Raw genomic sequence first — 21,735 nt, 5'->3', positions numbered from 1 at the left:
GCCTGGCACGTGATGGGCAACTTGGATTTTACTCCGTGAGGAGCAACGATGCTCAGAGATCAGGTTTCCTCCTAAAATCGTCACAGTGCTTGGAAAGGTGCAGATTTGCTTATTAACTAACCTTCAGAGTATGAAATTCCTCCCTGCTTTTGTGCTTTTGTCCGTGCTCTTATTTGCTCACCACACCTCAAGCGAACAAAGGTTATATTTGAAATTGCTGCGCATGTGGCCACACCTCAGTAAACTGACAATAGAAGGCACAGTCACCACAGCAATTCACCGAGGCATTGTTGACATCTTCCGTCCCCACTGTGATCCCGTTACCTCCGGGGAAGTGTCGGGTCTCGAGGGAGGATGTGGCTCCTGCCCTCCTGCGTCTCTCCGCTCTGTGCCCCTCCCCCCCTGTTGGGCAGAACTCTCCCTTTGCCCGAGCTCCCGCACACCCAGCTGCTGCGTGTGCCGTGTTTCTCCCACGGGGCTGTGCTGTCCTCCCGTGGGGGGCTGCTGTCTCGCCAGCCTCTTCTCCTGGCCCCATTCTTGCTTCTCCAGAACCCACTTTTGGTGTCTGGAGAAGCTTTGCACTGCACTCTGTGTTTCAAACCAGTTAGATGTCTTTTGTCTCCGATTCAGCCAGGGCGGAGGGAGAGACTCCCTTGGCTCGCCGAGAGATTCTGGAAGGTCTGAGGAGTGGTCACTGGGGACAGGAGAGGCAGAATCTTCTGTGAATGGCAGAGCTGTGGGGAGGGAGATGTGATCCCGGGTGAAGCAGTTTTCAGAAGGGCACTGCGGGGGACGGCAGTAGGGTCTGGGCACTGAGGGAGGCGGGTCGGCCGAGGCGGGGCTGATTGCGTCCTGGCTTGGAGGTGAGGGGACGCACTTTCCGTGAAGGCAACATCAACTCTCTTGCTCTCTCCTTGGCAGAATAGGAGTTTGACTTATTTATAAATAAACCAAACTTCTAGAGCTGTGTAGATAACTTTTTAAAAAACAAAGAGATCAAGTGTTAGCCTTGCATGCCAGCCGTCTGACCTCACGGTGAGACCCCGCAGTGTTTGTGCCCTCCCGAGCAGTCAGCGATAAGCCCTGGCACCAAATCTAAAAAAAAAAAAAAAGATATTTACAATTTGTCTTTTAATTTATTTATGACTAGATCTGTTTACCATCAAGCTGCCTTGGACTAGTGGAGAGAGTAGGTGGAAGACTTGCTTTGCCAGCCTTGAATTATTCATCTGCATGCTAATGCCCCTAGGTGCCAGTGCTCAGCCAGGCTGCCTGTTGCCCAGACAAAGGTTTGTGGGAACATACAGACGCTGAAATCCTGCTCAGTGCTGCTTTGGTGTTAGCTCCAGAAGCTCTTCGATGGAGTCTCTCTCTGCAGCCTGCATCCAAAGTGGCTATAAACATGGTCCCCACCTTAGACGGAAGACTATAAGCAGATGAGACTGTTTGCACAGGTCCTGTCTCTCCTGCAGACAAACCCTATGATTATCTCAGGCTCTGAGAGCTTTGGACCCGAGAGCAGCTGGAATTGAAGGCACTAGATCTGGCCGTCCAGGCCCCGTCCTATGTTCAGGGCACTGGCGGCTGTAGCTTTGGCAGGATGCTGTGCTGTGGTGTCACTAGCTTGTATCATCAGTAGGATGGTTTGTGAGCAGGAAGCTTCCAGATGGAAGTCGTTAGTGAAGGTCCTTGGACATTTGCCTGGAGACTCTCTCTGCCATTTCACCATCTTAAGATGGAATACTCAGGCTCTTTTCCTCCTCCTCTTCTTTCTTTTCTTTTCTTCCTTTTCCTTCTTCTCCTGCCGCCCTGACCCCTCTCTTTCCTTTAGATTCAGTCTTGAAATGCATTTTTCTAATAACATCCATTCCTTCTAGATTTTTCCACTGTACTGGTATGTTTCATAATATTCTTTCATGATCCATGGTATTTCTGTGTTCTGTGCTGTAAATTCTCTTTTGTTTTTCATTTTATTCATCAGAATTTTTTCCTCTGTGAATCTTGCTAGTTACTTTTCAAATAACCTGTTCTTTTATCTTCTGATTTGCATTTTTACCTTAGTTCTCCTCTCTCCAGTTTGTATGCCCTCTCTTAGCTCTTCTCTCTCCAGTTTGTATGCCCTCTCTTCCATTACCTTGGTGTTAAGTTTTTCTTCTATTTCTGTTCCATTAGGTGCAAGTGTAGTTTTATTTTTGTGATTCTTATTCCCAGAGGTCTCTCTGCTCTGCTCTGAGTTTCCTTATGTAACTGCGTTGCTGCCTCCCTCAGGTTCTTAATGCTTCTTCATTTCATTTATTTCCAGGCTTTTAAAAATGTCTTCTTTGACTTTTACATTATATTCAGCATCACGTTGTTTAGTCTCCATGTATTGTAGTTTCCCCCTCTTTCTTCTTTTGGTTGATTTCTAATTTCATGCAGTGGTGTTTCCAAAATCTGGAGTAATTTTGTTGAGTTGTTCCGAGTTCCAACACACAGCCTGTCCTTTGTGCTGGGTGCCCAGGAGTGTATGAGAGAATGAGGTCTTGCTCTTTGGGGCGGGAGGCTCGGGGACCGTGCAGCTTCTGTTTGTCACTTCAGGACTCTGTCCTTGTTGGCTTTGTCTAAATGATCTCCCTGTTGCTGTGGGTGGGTGCTAAGGCCACCTGTTGCTGCACTGTCTCTCTTTCGCCTGTTAATAGCCACTTTATATATGTACTACTCCCATATTGAGTGTGTATATTAATAAATGTTTCATTTTTTGCGTCATTATTTTTGTCTGTCTCTGCCGGTTCCTTCATGCGTGAGGCTCGTCCGAGTGTGTGGAGAGGAACCCAGGTGTGCAGGACCCGGGGCTGAGATCTCCAAGCCTGCTCAGATTGGGACTGGCCTCCTCCACCCAGCTCCCCCACTTTCCAGTAGCTTCGCAGTCATACCCACAAACTGCCCTCGGTGCCATGTAATCCCATCAACAGCCAAGATCTAGAGACTGAAAAACAAAGCTCCTAGAAGCAAATGCAGCCCAGAGACCCCTTATAGTCTAGCCCACTGATATACCTAAAGCAACACACATGTGTTTCGTTTTAACTTGCTTGTATTCTTTTATATACATTCTCCAAACCTCTGAGAGAGCCCAGCAGCTACCGAGAGTATCCCACCCACATGACAGAGCCTGGCAAGCTCCCCGTGGTGTATTCGATATGCCAAATACAGTAACAATAACGGGCCTCATTTCCCTGACCCTGAAAGAGCCTCCAATATGGCACTGTTTGGAAGGACGAGTAAGGAGAGGCTGCTAAAATCTCAGGGCTGTGACGAATGGAGACGTTACTGGCACCCACTCAAACAAATCGATGAACAGTGGGATGACAGTGACAGTGATACAGTGATTGTTTTTGTCATTTTTGTTTTGTTAAATTTTGGAAGGAGTGAGAGACTTATATAACCCTATCGGTTCCTGATTTTTTAAAATTCTCAGTGACTTGAATTACCATCGTTTCCCTTTAGTCTGTGTTGGCTTTTATAAATTGAATGAGTCTCTTGAGAAGAGTCTCAGCAGAGTGGTGTTGCCAGTGAGAGATGTGGCTCCCTCCAGGGAAGGAGAGGGCGGAGGCAGCCTTGAGAAGGGCATCTCCGATTCCCTCTCCACCCACCCACATCAGCCGGGAAGCACTGGGAAGGCCCGGTGATGAGCCTCTGCACAGCACAGTCCCTACATCTCAGCAGCTCCATGAGGCGGTCGTTGCGTGGTGCCGGGCTTCCATTTGTCTGCCTTGTGGGAATTAGTCTCTGCCACCTGATTTCTCAGGGACCCGTGGAACCAAGCAATGGCTCTTGGCAGGAAAGGAAAATCAGTTCTCCATCTAAGTCAGACCTCAATCTTTCCAGGCCCAAGGCTTTTCCCTCTCAGAAAAGAATAGTGAAGTAAGATAAGTTTATTCAGAAAATGGAAGGATGGAGGGAGGGAGAAAGGAGAGAGGGAAGAAGAGGGGAGAGAGGGAGGGAGAGAGAGAGGGAGGGGGAGGGAGGGAAGGGGAGAGAGAGAGAGAAAGAGAGCGCTTCTTCGGAATGGAAGTAGCAAATAAACATCCCAAGCAGAATTCTGCGGATCATCTCCCCGAAATGTACGTTTCCATAAAGTAAGAAAATCCACATCTCAGGGAAGATGTGGGTAAACGCACACCTCTTCCTCTGCCTGCCAAATTAGTTGATGTGTGGTTTTCCCAGACTGTCACCCAAGGTCGTTCCTAGGGTGGCTGCCGGGGGTGAGTGGCCGGGAGTCTGTCAGTGCTCTGAGAGCCCTTTGTTCCCATGGTGAAGCCTTGTTCTGGGCCTGGAATTCCTCATCTCAGCGGTTTCCAGGTTGGGTGTCTGAAATGGGTCTTGTCTCAAATATCTTCCTGATTTAGGTTCTAGACGATGTTTTCTTCAATATACATCCCCGTCTCTGTCTGCCACACTTGGGTTCTTTTTTTTTTCAGTTCGTCCAGTCAGTCTGTCGTTGACATTTAGGATAATTACTGATAAAGAGGGCTTGCTCATTACCGTTTCACAATTTGTTTCCTGATTCTATTTATTGCCTCAACGAGTTTCTTAAGATTTTCTAAATTATTTTTCCAAACGGAAGAGATCCTCTTAGCAGTTCTTGCTCTGGAGGTCTTGCCGTTATGTTGGGGAAATTTTCATTTCTTCCCAGAGGTGAAAAGAATATTCCAGGATAGCGTGTTGTTGGCTGGCAGTTTTTGCGTTAGAGTATTTTGAATGAATCATTCATGTCTTTCTTGGTCTGTAGAGGTTCTACCGAGAGGTCTAACCTGGGAAGTGAGCCTTGTAATCATCAGCTCTGTGAAAGACACAGTTACACTCTTCCATTGTTTTGTATTTGAAAGTTTCATCGATAAGATGCAGACCACATGGCATTTGTATAACCATTTGGCTTTGTGGGCTCACCTCTCAGTCTCTTTCAGGTATGGGAAATTTAAAGCATTATTTTTTTAATTATAGTTAGATCTTTATTAAAAATAATGATCTGTCAGCTTAGCATTTCCCACCAGTTCAGGGAGCAGAAAGCTTCACAGACTCCATGGTATTTTGCTTTCGTGAGAGCATTAGCAGCAGCCGTTGCTGCCTCTCTAGATGCTCGCCGAGCTTCCCTTGCTCCGTGGCAGTCCTGGTAGCTTGTTTCTGTTGAGCCTTTCTAAGTTAAGGTTTCTGATGCCGCTTGGCCACTATATCAGCAAGAGATGCACCAGTGATGGCCCTGTGGAACTTGAACGCATGAAGTTATTTTTTTGCCCCAGACCCCCTCCCCCATTTTATTTCAACACTGTGGGTTACAAAGTTGTTTTTGATGTACTTGTTACGGGCATTCAGTCTCCCGACCCCAGTCCCACCACCGCTATCACCTTCCTTCCACGATTGTGATTGTCTCCATTTTCCCAACTGCACTTCAAGCCTGACCCATAGCAGGCCCAAATAGTTTATTTTATATTGTTTTTACCACTGAACAAATAATGGAATGATCAGAAAATACTTAGTAAAAGAAAACTTGTGAAAATTGTTGTATGTCACTAAGGGAACATGAGGTCCTGTCTGAGGGTTTGCTGAGCTGTTGGTTGTTGCTACTTGAGCCTTCTGTGTTGAAATTTTTGTTAGTCGAGGTTGGTTGGCTTCTGTGTTACATTCCCATCCCATCTGGCGTGGTCCTGCTGGGATGTTAGTATCGTAGAGTTTGGAGATGTTCACAGAATTTAGAACATGTAACTGGGTAGTGAGCTTACCTGGCAGCAGGGGTGGAGCATGCGTGTGGCGCCACGTGTACCAGCAGTACGGGGAGGGCACCCGCTCCAGATCCAAGAATGCCAGAGCGTTCAGCCAACAGAGATCCAGTGTACCTGAAATTTTCAGCACATCTCTGTCTCAGTTGATGAGTTCTTTTGAATTTCTCCTGGTTGGCCGTGGTGCTTTCTTCTGTAGAGAACAGTCCGGAGTATTTGCTGCAGATTTCTCTTGGAAAGAATGCACACTAGCGTTTTGCGTGAAGAAACTGGAAACCTGTCCTGTTGGTTCTGCACAGAGCCTCCCATGTGCAGGTTGATCTTGTGCCAGTGAAACTCTACGGCTCCACATTTATGCTCTCGGGGAAAATGGAAGATGATGAAGAGAGGAAAGGTCTGTTTCTTAATACAAGGACTTTGCTTCCTGCTGTCCCCTTGCTCTCTCCCTGGGCACCCTTTATCTTCCTTACATGGCTGTTCCTGGGGTGATTGGATCACTCCCTGTGTTTCTTTATTTTAAAAGATCCTATTTCTCCCTTTTCCTCAGTGAGGGTCATATCAAGGTTTCTGTCTTTGAGCCCATTGATTAGTTCCTCAAGGGTGCAGGAAATGCAACCCAGCAAGCCCTGATATACCTTGAATTCACAACACATTTGATTTTGAGTTGGTTTTTGGTCATTGAGAAGCAGCAGGCCTGGCTTAAGACGTCTCCCTGGGGAGAGGGTGCACCTCTGGATTAAGGCCAGGGGAACAGCAAAGGAAGACCTTGGCAGCCCTCTAGCAGCTCTGTGGGCGGTTTGGGAAGGTGGGTGTAAAGTGAACGGACGGAGGAAGGGGCACGTGTGTGTTGCACACATGTGGCAACTCGCTTGCTGTCAGTGCCCGCATTGCTGGTTCCCGTGCTGCCGGAGCGTTTGCTGCCTGTGTTCATGCTGCCCATTCTCCCCCTTGAGATATGCCCTCTTACCCTTCCATGCGTTGGGGGTGGGGTTCACACCCGGCGTGTTCAGGGATTGCTCCTGGGGGTCTCCACTTAGGAATCACGCTGGTGGTGCTCGGGGGACCGTTTGGGATGCTGAGGGTCCAACCTGTGCTGGCCTCCGGGGGGCAGATTGCCCTGCCCGCTGTGCTGCTGTCTCTCCTCCCCACTTGCCTCCTTGAGTGTCTGTCTGTCTCCCTCCACTCTGAGGAAAGTCTGTGTCTCTCTCCTGAGTACTTTCGTCACCCATCTCTGCTTTTTAATCCCACAGTGAAACCCTGCTAGGCGTCACTCTTTCTCTCTCTCTGAAAGGGAAGGCAGCTGCTCGCAAGGCCTGGGGAAGACGGGGGCTGGCGCTCCTTTCCTGCAAGGAGCAGTTCCTTGCTCCAGCTCACGTCCACGGCTCCCTGAGAATGGAGTGGCGGGGGTCATCTCCCATGTTGTGCTGGACAAGCGGACTGCAGGTGCGGCGTGGCCGCTACCCCGTGGGCTGGCGGGATGTAGGTCTGTGCCGTGCATGGCTCACGGCAGACGTCCATCAGCCCCAGATCTCCCAGGCACTTCCCCGGTGCAGACAAAAGCGGTAGAGTTCTCTCTTGAGCTGCTGCCTCTCCCCTCCCCACTTCACATACACCACCTGGGGACCGGCACCGGAAACACTGGGTTCTAGGACATTCTACCTTCACACCCTGGCCCTTTCTGTTTCTTACTAAAGCTTCAGACTGCTAGTTCCCTCTAGTTAATTTTCCTCCTGCAGGGATACTGTTGCTTTTCTGAGTTTCTTCATGAGGAGGATTTTGTTTTCTCTGTAGGAAGTGAGTTTGGTGTCTGCGTTCTCTCCTTCGATGTCATATTCATGTCACCCGCAGGCCTCACGGTGCTCAGCCTCCTTTAGAGCAGGCTCTTGTCCTCGTGCAGCCAGGACTGAGTGAAAGCAGGGGGCCAGAATCCAGTGACTGAGTTCAGAAAAGACTTGATTTAAGTGAAGGGAAAGGAATGCAAGGAATCCCCCAGATTATGGCATGGTCTCCTAAAGGAGGTTCTGGAGAAAGGCAGTCTTTCCCCTCAGATATTTTTAAACAAAGGGGTGGGAGTGGTGGATAAGCACTTTATTTTCTTCCAAGAATATGGATCATTGAGGCAGGGGAAGATGATTGTCTCCTGATTGCTTAGTCATCCTGCTATCAGCACAGTCCAGGCCGTCTGGGCCGGACTCATCCTCTGACATTCCACACGGGATTTCCTGGGATCACGTTCCTGATTTCACTCTGCCTGTTCCCCTTTCGTCCTTATCATGCCCACTTTGAAGGTGAATGTGATCGTGTGCACCTCTGTTCATTGAAAGGGGCAGAAATGATAGCCTTTCTGCATAGTTTACAATAAAATTTCTATACTGAACTACAGGAAGAAAGTCAATGCAGGGCTGTATTTGGAGAACTTTTTGCTCTTGGTCTTTTTGTTTTGTTTTGTTTTGTTTTTTGGTGAAACAAAATAGTTTTTATTGAAACTTATTTGCAAAGATGTGATAAGAGAGAAGTATGTGTTCAAGAAAGAACACTGGCTTCTCCAGAGGAAAAATTGGCAAGCAAAGGAAAGAGACAAGCAAGCGAGATATAGTTCTCTGGAGAACACAGGCGTGAAAAGTAAGTGTTAACTCTCTTAGCAACTGAAAGGACAACTAACACAAAAAGAAGGCTGTCTGAAGCCAGTCATTCTGTCAGATTGGACAGCTTAGTGATCACCAGCAGACATCCTGTTTAAACTCCTGCATTCACCGAGAGTGACCACATCCTCGACCAAAAATGAGTCTTAGAAAATGAAATCTCATAGACTCTGTCACCTGAACAGAATCAAAACAGAGCAGTAAGATCGAAAAGCTTCAGGTATTTAAAAATCAGAACATTGTGTTCTCAATAACAAATACATCCACGGAGAAAGCAGAAGGAAAATTAGAAATTAGTTTTGATGAATAGCCACATGTAAAAAAAAATGAAGTTAGACCCATACTTCACACCATTCATAAATGTAAGCTTCAAGTGGATTAAAAATCTCAGGTTTAAACCGTAAACTGAATTGAAGAAAACATCGACATAACTCTCCAGGAAGTTGACTGCAGGAGTCTTCAGCCAGATGACTGCAGTGGCAAAGGCAACAAAGAAACTTTTAGAATGGGACTATATCACATTAAAAAGCTTCTGCATAGTGAAAGAATACTGTAGTGAAAGAAACTCAAACTGTAATGAAAAGAAACCCACTGAACAGGAGAAAATATTTGTATACAATATATCTGATAAGAAATTGATGTCCAAGATCTATAAGCACTCATAAAACTCAACAACAAAAATATAAAATGATCCCATCCACAGAAGAAGCCAGGAGATGAACAGACACTTTCCCGAAGAAGACATGTGGTTGACCATCAGCTGTAGAAGAAGCGTTCACTGTCACTCATGATTAGGGCAATGCAAATCATCTCACCTCTGTGAGGACACATACCTAAAAGTTTGAGGAAAGCTGGTATTGGAGGGTTGTGATGAGAAAGGACCCTCATGTCCTGTTGCTGGGGGTGTCATCTGATTTAGCTTCTATGGAAGCAATATAGAGTTCTAACCAGGAAAAAAATGGAAGAGAAGTATCAGACAGTGATACCTCTTCTTGGCATCTATCCCCCAAATACAAAAGCATTAATTTGAAAGGCTATAAGCACACCTATACTCATTGCCTCGTTTAGTACAATAGCCAAGATATGGAAACAACCCAAAAGCCCAATTATAGATGAATGGATCAAGAAGTTGTGAGATACACACACACACACACACACACACACACACACACAGTGGAATACTGTGCAGCTCTAAGAAAGAAAGAATCATGCAATTTGCAGCAGCATGGAAGGGACTGGAAGATACCCTGAGTGAGGCCAGAAGAGCAGTGACAGACCCAGAGTGATCTCTCTCACGGGTAGGGTCACTGTAACTGGGATCTCTCTCACGGTTAGGGTCACTGTAACTGGAATCTCTCTCACGGGTAGGGTCACTGTAACTGGAATCTCTCTCACGGTTAGGGTCATTGTAACTGGAATTGGTGGCTAAACATAGTGTTAATTTTTGGCATCTGAATTTTGACATTAAGTAGAAATATAGAATAAGAATCATAGCTTGTTTGTTGACTATCAAAACAATGTTTTGTTTTTGATGGTATCACCATTTTTCTGTAGACCGGGGTAGAAGTCTCACGGTAATTAAGGTGTTCACAGAGAATGGCCGGAGTGTGCAGGAGTGCAGACCAGTGCGGCTGCTTGGCTCCAGCTGGGGCTGAAGCTACAGTGTTCTCGGATGTGGTGTGAAGAGCAGGGCTTCTGCCTTTTTAAGAGAGTGTTTCCCTGCCCTAACCAGGGAAATAATAATAAATGTCACAGGCAGTTTCTGGGGCGGGTATCTGGGATTATTTATTCAGTACTATCTGCGTTCATTCCTGATCTTCAGTGGTTGGCTCAGAGCTTTAATACACTCTCAGGAGATGTTGTTGGTAGTGTTCAGTAGATCTCAGAGAGATCACAAGAATTTCAGTCTTAGCTTTCCAGACATAGTCAAAATGCTTTCAGTGACTTATTAAAGACTTTATTAGATATAGGATAAACTGCTAATCATTTTGATTTCAGAGAAAATTATCTTATAGTTATATGTGAGAGGATGTCGGTTTGGAACTGGAGTTTCGAAAAGAAAGCATAGCATTACTGTGTGTGATGGTCTGACTTAATCTAACACAGACACGATCTGTAACTCGACAGCAGTGGGCGTGAACAGAATGCAAACCAGAAGACCAAGGCTGGATCTTATATCAGAGCTTCAATTTTATCTTGATTCTTTTCTGTTTATTATAAGACGGTGTTTAGGTATTAGTAGACAATATTGGTAAAAACCCAGTTGTACCCAGTCCAAAGCTTCAGAGATGGTTATCCAGCTAATATTAGTGTTTTAAGGAAAAAAATTGTGTTTGATTTCTTAGCAAGGATGCTGTTGTTAATAAGTATACATTAGTGTATATTCAAGATAGTAATTAGGAAATGGAGTAGAGGTTTTATTTAAAAATTATTCCTTTTGACTATGTGAGTTTGGGAGAGAATAGGAAATTATAGTGTATGAAACAACTAGGAGGACATCAGCTCGGTGATGGTGGTGTATAAGCACCTGTGTGCTTACTGGGGGTTCCACAGAGCTGAGCTGAGGCGCCCTGCATAGCTCTGCAGTTTTGTAATGGGCCATTTTGGAGCAGAGCCTGGCTCCGAGGGCTTCCTGCAACGCCCTACTGCAATTAAAACCATCCATCACAGAGCTCTGCACCGTCTGCAAGGCGTGTTCATCTGGTTTGGGATTCTGAGGCAGAAGAACTAGAGGGGAATAGAAATAAGAAATGAACACAGAGGACGTGATGCCCTCCCTCACCTGGGTACAGTTCCTGGTGGGGGCAGGAGGAGGCAGAGATTGGGGAAAAAAAATGAGGATCGCATCTTTAGTTCACTGGGGCCTCTCGGAGAGCGTCTTAAAGTCACCGCATCTTGAAACAGACAGTTTTGCTCCTATTTTTGTTCCCCCCGCCCCCCACTTAAACACCGCCTGGTTTACAAAGATTTGTTACAGGCTTTCTGTATTCTAACACAAGTCCCACCACCACTGCCACCTTCCATCGCCATTGTCTCCACTTTCCCAGCCACCCCCCAAGTGCCCCCCAGGCAAGCCCACAATAATTACTTTATATTGCTTGTTACCATTAAATGGCTAATGGGATCATTAAAATATATTTCCATAGAAGAAAATTGTTGTATCTCACCATGGAGAGATTAAGTCCTTGTCTGGGTTTATTAAGCTGTTGTTGAAAGCTAAGCCTTCAGTGCTAAGGGTTTTGTTAATCGAGATTGGTTGGCTGCAATGTTACAGGTCAGTGTTACTACTACCGGGATGTCGGTGTTGTAGATTGTGGAGAGGTCGCTCCGAAAATCAGAATAAAAGCTGGGCAGTCTGACCAGAGGCTTGGCGTGGCTTTGGGGCATGGGGCAGCTGCTGGGCCTGGCGGGGTGGTCACTGGCCTGCCTCTCTCTGGGAGCACCCTGAGGCCTCAGCCGGGAGCAGTATCCAGGAGACCTTGTGGTAGGCGATCTCTTTCATTTACCGACAAGTCTAGAGCAAGGCTGGTAAGTGAGTGGAGAGAGAGTGTGGTGAGAGCGGGTGTGGACATGGCTGCCTGGTCTCCCCGAGGCAGGGCTGGGCTAGGGGACGGCCACCCGTCCAGACTCTGAGGAAGCTGGCGCCTTCAGCCACCACGACCTGCGTGCCTGAAGTTTCCGGCAGGGTTGGTTGGTTCTCTGTGGAACTCAGTCCTGAGGTGGCGGATCTGGCCAGAGGCCTGGCGGTGGCTGTGGGGTGTGGGAGCCGCTGCCGGGGCTTTGTTTGGGAGGAGCTGACGCCCCCACCCCCAGAGCACCTGGAGGTCTGAGGTGGAACAGGTGTCCGAGGAAACCTTGCGGCGAGGTGCCTTCTTTTGAGACTTGTTTTTGAGTCTCTGGAATAGTGTCAGTGGATGGGCTTACATGGTAGGCGCTTGGGCATGGGCGTTTTTGCTCCCGTTTATAAACTGTCTTCTTTCTTATCTCCTGTGTCCTTCCTCTCTGTCAAAGAAATAAAACTTAGCTTGACAGTGTTCAGTGCAAACAAGATATTTCTCTTAGCTAACGCTTTCCTATTTTTTGGTGTAAAGGGTGCCGCCTGCTCCCTCTGGCACATAGGAACTGTGCACCCTGTGGCAGGGGACGCTTGGTTGGGGTGACGGGTGCAAGGTTGGGTTGATGGGTGTAAGCCCCTGGCCCAGATGCCTTTACATGACGTCCATAACATGAGGCGGTGGTGGTTATATCCCCTTTGTAAACCCCGCCAGATTAGCAGTAAACATTTGCTGATGCTCCGTGTGGACTGTTTCGGGAGCCAGGGTGCCACCTATGCGCCCCTCTGTGTTTGCAGTCGGAGAATGAGGGCTGGAGAGACAGGACAGTAGGAAGGTGCTTGCCTACACGTGGCCATCCCAGTTCAACCCCAGCATCCCATGTGGTCGCCGGAGCCTGCCAGGAGTGACCCCCGAGTGCAGAGCCCTGGGCCCTGATTCCTAAGCTCCGAGCACTCTGAGTTGGCACAATAATAAGAAGAATAAAGTAAGTGGGAGAAAGAGGGGCTGCTTGAGCTCAGAGATGCACGGCTTAGGTGTCTCAGGCCTCTCAAGAGCATGTGGCACCTGGGCCTTGAACACTTGGCAGACAGGACCAGTGTCTGTCACGTGAGAGCTCAGACAGCAGGGCAGGTGGGTTTGAACAGGGCTGGGCACACTGAAGGTTGGACAGCCCGTGGCGTGGAGCAGGTGCCTCTCGCCTGCTCCTCTCGCTGCTTCTCTGAGGGATTCTGAGTCCAGCTGAATATGTCCTGCAGGTGGACTTCCCTGCCTGTCACCAGTGCAGTACCAGAGAATAACCTGCTTGTTGACTCTGGCACCCCACCTCTGTGTTAGCAAGTAGGGAAGGCAGTGACCAGCTGTGCTATGTCCTGCCTGGCCTCCAAGTTTCTCTGTGTCCAGCTTAGAGAGGGCTGTTCCGGTTCTCAGCCTGGGAGCACAGCCCGGGGGATGCAGGGTCTCGTGACGGTTCTAGTATCTGGCACAGGAAGGAGGATGAGCGGAGGAAGGGGCCAGCTAGTGAGTGGGGAATGTGCACTGGTGGAGGGATGGGTGTTTGATCATTGTGAGATTGTAACCCAAACATGAAAGCTTGTAACTATCTCACGGTGATTCAATAAAATTTAAAAAATTAAAAACAAAACAAAACAAAACAAAACCCCAAACATTTGCACTTTTTCTTTTTCCTTTTTTTCACTTTCTTCCTGTATTCTTTTAATTAAAATGTTTTGTTTTCTGGGGCCTCCTCAGGAGGGGGTGGACTGAGTTCCTGCCCTGCTGAAGCCCCCGCAGTGCACCTGTGTCCCCTCCCCCCACAGTTCACTGTGCCCCCCCCAGTGCACCTGTGTCCCCTCCCCCCACAGTTCACTGTGCCCCCCCAGTGCACCTGTGCCCCCTCCCCACCGCAGTGCTCCTGTGCCCCCTCCCCCCGCAGTGCACCTGTACCTCCCCCCCAGCAGTGCACCTGTGCCCCCTCCCCCCCAGTGCACCTGTGCTCCCCCGCAGTGCACCTGTGCCCCCCCACAGTGCACCTGTGCCCCCCCAGTGCACCTGTGCCCCCCCACAGTGCACCCAGGCCCTGCAGCCACCCCCAGGCAAACGCCCAACTTCGCTGCTTCACAGCTGATCCTTACAGATGCCAAGCTGATGTAACTTCCAGGTACACCGACTTGGGGGCTGAAAACTCTGGGGTCTTCTTGGAGACCGTCTCCCTGTGTCCCCTACTGCCAGAGGCCCCAGCCCCACGCCCACCACCCACAGCCTCTGCCCTGTGAACAGTGTCCCAGCCTCACGACTCAGAGAGGATGCACGCCAAGGCCAGCTGCGGAAACTCAGGGTAACTGGTCTTCGGGTTGGAAATGCTGCGGCACCCTCGGGAGGCCGGGGGGTGAGGCCTGCCCTGTCAAAGCCCCGGCATCCACTCACACCCAGCAGTTCTGCCGTGCAAATGCCCAGCGCCTCTGCTTCACGGCTTGTCTCTGCAGAGATGCCAAGCTGACGAAACTTCCAGGTCCATGGTTTTCAGGCTGAAGAGTGGGGTGGGCAGCCTTCCCCTGCCCCCCAGACTGCCGGAAGCCCCAGCGGCCACCGTGTAAACTGCAGCCCATCCTCACAAGCCTCTCCACTAACGTCAGAAGAGATTCAAGCCCAGCCAAGCCCCTGAAACTCACCCACCAAGTCTGTAGGCCCTGGAGCATGTAGCTACAGGTGTGGCCGTGTGAACCCTCCGAATTCCACGGTACCGACAGCCCAGCAAAACACACCAAATTAGACGGGAAAGTGGCCCAGAAGCCAACTCAGCTCGGCACACAGACCAGTAGCCCAGAAGGCCCGGCTAGCAACACACGGCCTAGGAACCCTCAGACTGTGGCTTTAATAGCACCATTGTGAGACTAACAGTGTTCACATGTTTGCTTTTATTGAAGTATCTTTTGATAATTCCATTAGCCATTTTGTTGTGACAAGCAATATAAAATGTTATTTTGTGTCTGCTAAAGGGGCAAGCTTGGGGGACTGGAGGCGGGTGGGAGAAGGCCACACTGGTGTAGGGGCTGGAACACTGAATGCCTGAAACAACTATATTATGAACAGATTTGTAAATCACAGTGTCTAAATAAAGTCTTTTAAAAAATGTGTTTTGGAAATTAAAGTGGACCTCGAGGGGCCTGCCAGTGAGACTGTCTCCACATTTATTTCAAGTGCGCCCTTGAAGTTTTCTCGTCCCCTGGGCTATAGGGCCGGAGGAGAGAAGGAAGGTGGGAGGAGTGAGAAGGCTCATCCTTTCCCAGTCCTGCTTTTACCTCTAATTCTTTTTTTATAAGTAATTACAATACAGGTTAAACTTTAAGTGTCTTAACTTTAAGAGGAGATATTGTGATAAAACTTTCATGCATTTCAGTAAAAGAATGTACATTTTCAGGAAGATTTTGTGAGGCAGGAGGTCATTTTGTGTGTGTGTGTGTGTGTGTGTGTGTGTGTGTGTGAGAGAGAGAGAGAGAGAGAGACAGACAGACAGACAGACAGAGAAAAAGAGAGAGAGAGAGAGAGAGAGAGAGAGAGAGAGAGAGATCTGGTGAATTGGGATCAGATGTGCCCTCTTCAGGAGAGGCCTGGTCCTGTGTGGAATGACAAAGGTTTGAACACTGCAAGGTGCTTCTGTGAGATGTTTGCAGAATTGCAGTGAAGCATGTTTCAGAAACAACAAGTCTCAAATTGGAGATGTTACTGGTGCCCGCTAGAGCAAACCGATGAGCAATGGGATGACAGTGACAGTATAGTTTTAGCTACTCTTCGGAGTAGGAGGTGCAATCCCCATGTTGCATTATTATGTTTTGGCCTTTTTAGAAATGGAGTTGTCTGGTAAATGGTGACCATATTTCACGAATTGTATCCCTGAACTCTTCAGGCCTGTGCTTTGGTCTGGCAGTTCTTAGGACAGCATCTGTGAGAGGTGTGTGGGTAGTGTGTTTGCACCCTGGTTCATGAGGACGGGTCCGCATGGTTGTTAGGTACGGGATTGGCTTTCCGACTCTGCTATAGACCATACCCAGGAATTTGGAGCAACAGGAAATGCTAGGATATGTTATATTCATAAAAGTTCTCATTGAAGGAAAAAAAACTGGTGGTTTTTTAAACTGTCAGTTTAAAAATATGGAGACAGACCAGGGATATGACTTAGGGACAAGCACATGCGTCACTTGAGAGGCCCTTGGTTCAATCCCCTGTGCCATAAAAATAAATACAGATGTGTATGTGCAAGTTTATATTTACGTATATGTGTGCTCACACATGCGTGCACACACACATATGCATATATATATATATATATATGTATATCCAAATGTTGACCTGGAGACGTCTGTAGGAGTCAGAATGTCCCGGAGTGCCTGAGACAGAGTCACTTTGCCATCTGTTAAGAATAGGCATTCAGAGGAGGTGGCTAATAACTTGAAGGAGCCTGAGCAGCTTTTCCCAGTTTTTGGTTATTTTAAGGATGATAAGTTGCTTTCCAGGATGTCTTTGGGCTTGCCCCTCGGGATGTGGTCCCGAATAGCAGGGTGAGGTGCTGGCCCCCACCTAGGAGCAGAGGTTCAGTAAGAAACAAGGCAGGGCTCTGTTTCCATGGAAACTGGGTCTGTTCTTGGTGGGCCCACCCAGGCTGGGCTGAGACCCAGAGCATCACTGCTGTAGGGTATCTCTGGCCAGGAGATGTGTTCAAGCAGAGGACAGGGGTTTGGCCCAGCTGCGTTTCAAACTGGGGGCTGTGGAATCTAATAGGTATCGTCTACCACGTCGGATTCAGCATCCGTATGATTATTGTGATTTTTATGCTGTTTCACTATAGTTTTATATGAGAGAACAATCAAATCTCTCAGTTTCAACAATATAAAAATGTCCTTTCCCTCGGCCATATACAGTAAAAAGGAAATTATTTTGACAGAGTCAGCATTAAGTATTGTTCCCAAAGTGTTTGGCACAAAATTGTTTCCAAACTCATGCTTCTGAGACGAGCTTGACAACACTCCTGGGTTTCTCTGCAGGTACATGTTGGGGCTTGCAGCCATTCCTGCTGTGATACAGTTCTTTGGCTTCCTCTTTTTACCTGAAAGTCCTCGGTGGCTCATTCAGAAAGGACAGACTCAAAAGGCCCGCCGGATTCTGTCTCAGATGCGTGGAAATCAGACCATAGATGAGGAATATGACAGCATCAAAAACAACATTGAAGAGGAGGAGAAGGAGGTCGGCTCAGGTAGGCCATGGGTTAGCTGCCGAAGGGGTTCAGGCTTCCTGGTGGGTTGAGGGAGACGCCACAGGCCCACAGTCCTGTTGGGTCTCTACACAGCACGTGGTCTTGTTTTCTTTTGTTTGCTTTTTGGGTCACACCTGGCAATGCACAGGGGTTACTCCTGGCTCATGCACTCAGGAATTACCCCTGGCGGTGCTCAGGAGACCATATGGGATGCTGGGAATAGAACCTGGGTTGGCTGTGTGCAAGGCAAACGCCCTACCCGCTGTGCTATCCCTCCAGCCCCAAGCACGAGGTTTTATATGTGCCACCAACCAGGCTAAACATGTTTTACTTTTGAAAGCAGCATAATGATGTTCTAAAAAATGAAGAAAAACAGCTGCCATGGCTCTGCCACCACAGGATCACTGCCTGTTTGTGTGATTGTCTTACTCTGGATCAGACAGACTCAGTGCCACCGTTTGATGTGCAGGGCTATTTTAGAAGTCTGTTTACATGTGGAAACCTGAGGAAGCCCAGGCATTTTACTCAGGAGAGCCTCTTTGCCCCTGGATCGGGATTGAGCGCCCCCCATCCCCCGCGAAGTGGATGGGGTGGGAGGGCTGCTAAGCCACCGCACAGCCCTGGCCCAGGAAGCCGAGGAAGCTCAGGAGTCAGGGTCCCGCATTACTCAGGACTGCCTTTGCCCCTCCCCAGGTCAGGATTGCACCCCACAGGAGAAGTGTTACGGAAGGGGAGGGCTGTAAACAAAGACATCTAACTGTCACTGTCGGCACCCAGCAACACAACAGCCACACACACAAACTGCAGACTGCAAAGTCACGATGCTAAAGCAATTCAGAAACCCACCAGACTCCGTGAAGGTGCTGGCCTGAGAGACTCAACCCGTAATAATGAGCTCTGTAGCCTCTCTGGTAAGGAACTTAGAGAGGAAGTGTTGAGGCTGTAAAAAGAGCTCGAAGAAACAATGAACACATCACCAATAAAACACAAGCGATATGATGCAGAAGTGGGGAAACTATAAGCAGCAGTGGCAGATCTGAAAACCGTGGTGAGTGAAATGAAAGCTGCGGAGGGAGGGCCTCAGCAGCAGAGTGGCAGCTTCTGCCTGCAGAGTCAGTGACCCGCGACAAGGTGTATGAAATCTCCAGACAGCAGGAGGTGGAAGAAAGCCTCTGAAGACACCAGCAGATGACAAGAAAACTCTAGGGAGAATTGAAGAGGAACAGCCTCCTGGTCGCTGGTGCCCAGATGAAGCAGCGGCGAAGGCTGCTCTGAGCTGCTGGAGGTGTGTGCGCCCAAGGGGGCCCAGGAGGAACCAGCTAAAGACACCCAGATGGAAATACTCCGAGACACTTCCTGATCAGAATGGCGAAAACCGTAGAGCTAGAATGCTGAGAGCAGCAGGAGCAGGGAAGGAAATTGCACACAAAGGAGCATCCTCAAGAGCCACAGCAGATGTATCCAGGGAAACCCTCCAGGCCCAAAGGCGGTGGTGGGATACAGTGAAAAACTCAATGAGAAAATCTCTTGGAAGAGAGCAACATGCTGAATTGATGCCTCCTGACCCCGTGCGAGGCTGTCTCATCAGGGGCAACCAGAGGGTGACAGGGGAGCACCCCTCAATGTGCCCCAACAGAGCCCTGGCAGCCAAGAAACCTCCAGGGCTCAGTTGCCACCATGCACACGGCCAATCTCCACAGGCAGACGAGCCTCAATCATGAGTGAGTCTGCTGAAAAACCCAAGTATGCAGGTTTGTGACCAAAATCTCCAGGCTTGCACGAAGTCCAGAATGGGCAACCTCCCCCCATCTCCCTGTGCTTCTGGTAGCCTGGCAGTGCTACCAGGCTACCACGAATTGCCTGTGGCACGAATTGCCTGTGGCACCATATAATCTCATTAACAGCTGTGATCCAGAATGCACAAATAAATCTCTTGGGAAAGAGCAACATGCAGCAGAGATGCTTCTGGACCCCAAAGTCATCATCCAGTTTTAAAAAAATTAAATTAATCTCAGATGTATCACCATATTTAAAATTTTCGAATTCCTGGAGTGCGCAGCCACAAATACTGCCATGTGACATCTCATACTCTACACCATTGATGTACCAGAAGTAGCACATCATATTTGATCTCTGGGGGGGAAATATTATAATAATATAAACAATAAAATATTAAAATAACAAGAAATAATAAAAATAAATAATATAAAATATTATATATAAAATACATACAAGCACACAAGACTCAACCTTTAACAACATGTTAGTAATCTCTTAAACAAGGGCTTAATGGCTCCAGGTAAAATACGACAATCTTCACACACTTTCCTCTAAGGGATGTTTTTTTGGATCATTTTTAGTGGATTATTCATAACAAGCAATACAAATTAAATTATTTAGATCCTGCTTTGGGGACAGGCTTTGGTGTTGGAGTGGAAACATTCAAAATATGGTGGTGGGAAGGTGTAATGGTGGTGCAGTTGGTGTTCAAATATTAAATGTAATAAATTATTGTGGACAACTTTATAAAAATTAAATTAAAAATAAAAACATAGAAATAAACTCAAGGAAGTGAATGCCTGACCAAGAATATTTTACCCAGCCAGACTCTCATACAGAGTTGAAGGAAGAGTACACAACTTCCTGGGTAAACAACTGAGGAACTTCATAGACTCAAACCACTTAAGAGACACAGTGGCAGGATAAGAAAATTGAATCTGATACTATGCCGATGCAAGAAACACATCTGAACTGTCAGAGCAAATTCACAGGTTGAAAGACAATTCTTCCAGCAAACACCCCCTCATAAGGCCAACGTGAGCATATGGCATCAGATGACATAGACTTCAGGCTGAAAAAACATAAGAAGCAGTGAAGGTCATTTCTTAATAATCAAGGGGTATGTCACTGTCACTGTCATCCCGTTGCTCATCAATTTGCTCTACCGGGCACCAGTAACGTCTCCATTGTGAGACTTGTTACTGTTTTTGGCATATTGAATACACCATGGGTAGTTTGCCAGGCTCTACCATGCAGGCGAGATACTCTTGGTAGCTTGCCGGGCTCTCTGAGAGGGGCAGAGGAATTAAACCCAGGTCGACCACGTGCAAGGCGAACGCCTTACCCGCTGCGCTATAGCTCCAGCCCCAAAGGGTACGTACATCAGGAAAAACTAACACTTCTAAGTGTATATGCACCTATAGAAGGACCAGCAAAATACTTACAACAGGGGCTGGAGAGATAGCACAGCGGGTAACACAATAGCAGTTGGAGACTTCAGCACTCGTCTCTCACCTCTTGACAGATCAGTTGACTAAAGCTCAATAAGGAATACTTGGTTTGGAGGAAGAAATAAAAGAGGAATGTAGTTGATATACATAGGGCTCTTCCTCCCCCAGAACTGAATATACAACCTTCTCCAGTGCACATGGACGTTCTCCAAGGTAGACCACACGCAGGGACACAAAACAGCTCCACAAAGCTAAGTGCATGAAAATCATATCAACTGTTTCTTAGACCACGATGTGCTGAAAGTTAGAAATCACAAACTGAAATGGAGAAATAGCTCAAACACCTGGAAATTAAATAGTTTTTAACTGAACAACAGTGGGTGAGAGAGGAAATCAGAGAGGAAATGAAGATTCATGGAAACAAATGAGGACATTGCCTACTGAGGAAGACGTCTTCAGTGGTGCGGGGAAAATTGGTCAGCTCCAGGCAACGAAATAAATTCAGACTTCTTTCTAACACCATGCACAAAAATCAAGTCCAAATGGATTCAAGATTTTAATATCAGACGTCAATCCACAAGATACATAGAGGAAAACGGTAGACAGAGGTCTTCGAGACTTGCCTCTAAAGGCATCTTCAAGGATGAAACACCACTGACCAAGCATTTGGAAGCAAAGATAAACAAACGGGACTGCATTAAACTGAGAAGCTCCTACACATTAAAACAAACAATGACCAGAATACAAAGATAGCCCACGGATTTAAAAAATTATTTACCCAACACTCATCTGATAAGGGGTTAATGTCCAATATGTAATATATATATGCATATATATGTATATCACCAGTAATATATATGGCACTAGTAGAACTTTACAAGAAAAAAACATCCAACCCCATCAAAAATTGGGAGAAGAGATGAACAGAAATTTCCTCAAAGAAGAAATGCAAATGGCCCAAAGACACATGAAAAAGTGCTCTGCATCACTGCTTACTCAGGGAGATGCAAATCAACACAACGATATGCTGCCTTCTCGTGTCACAAAGACTGGCACACATTAAAGGTGCAAGAACAACCAGAGCTGCTGTCATGGATGCGGAAAGAAAGGGACTCACATTTTCTGCCGGTGGGAATGCTGATTGGTCTAGCCTTTCTGGAAAAGATTCCTCAAAAAACTAGAAACTGAGCAATACTGATCCTGGGAATGTGCTCTGAGGGCCCAAAACTGAAATGCAGAAAAGCCATCTGCACTCCTTTGTTCAAGGAGCACTGTTCACGAGAGCCAGAGTCTGGAACCCACCCGGTG

At 47.5% G+C, this 21,735-nt stretch overlaps 1 protein-coding gene across 2 annotated transcripts in view; it reads left to right on the top strand.

Moving 5' to 3' along the window:
- Positions 1-21,735, top strand: part of SLC2A13 (solute carrier family 2 member 13) — a 118,100-nt gene that overhangs the window by 23,486 nt on the left and 72,879 nt on the right. For both annotated transcript variants that reach the window (XM_055118107.1, XM_055118108.1), the window contains exon 3: positions 16,989-17,197. In XM_055118107.1, coding sequence (XP_054974082.1) covers positions 16,989-17,197 — 209 coding nt within the window. The remainder of the gene's footprint in view (positions 1-16,988; positions 17,198-21,735) is intronic.

The sequence above is a fragment of the Sorex araneus genome, chromosome 10 (assembly GCF_027595985.1).
Source record: "Sorex araneus isolate mSorAra2 chromosome 10, mSorAra2.pri, whole genome shotgun sequence".
NCBI classification, from domain to species: Eukaryota; Metazoa; Chordata; class Mammalia; order Eulipotyphla; family Soricidae; genus Sorex; species Sorex araneus.
The sequence above is the reverse complement of the archived record's forward strand: the minus strand, read 5'-3'. Positions and strand labels throughout refer to the sequence as shown.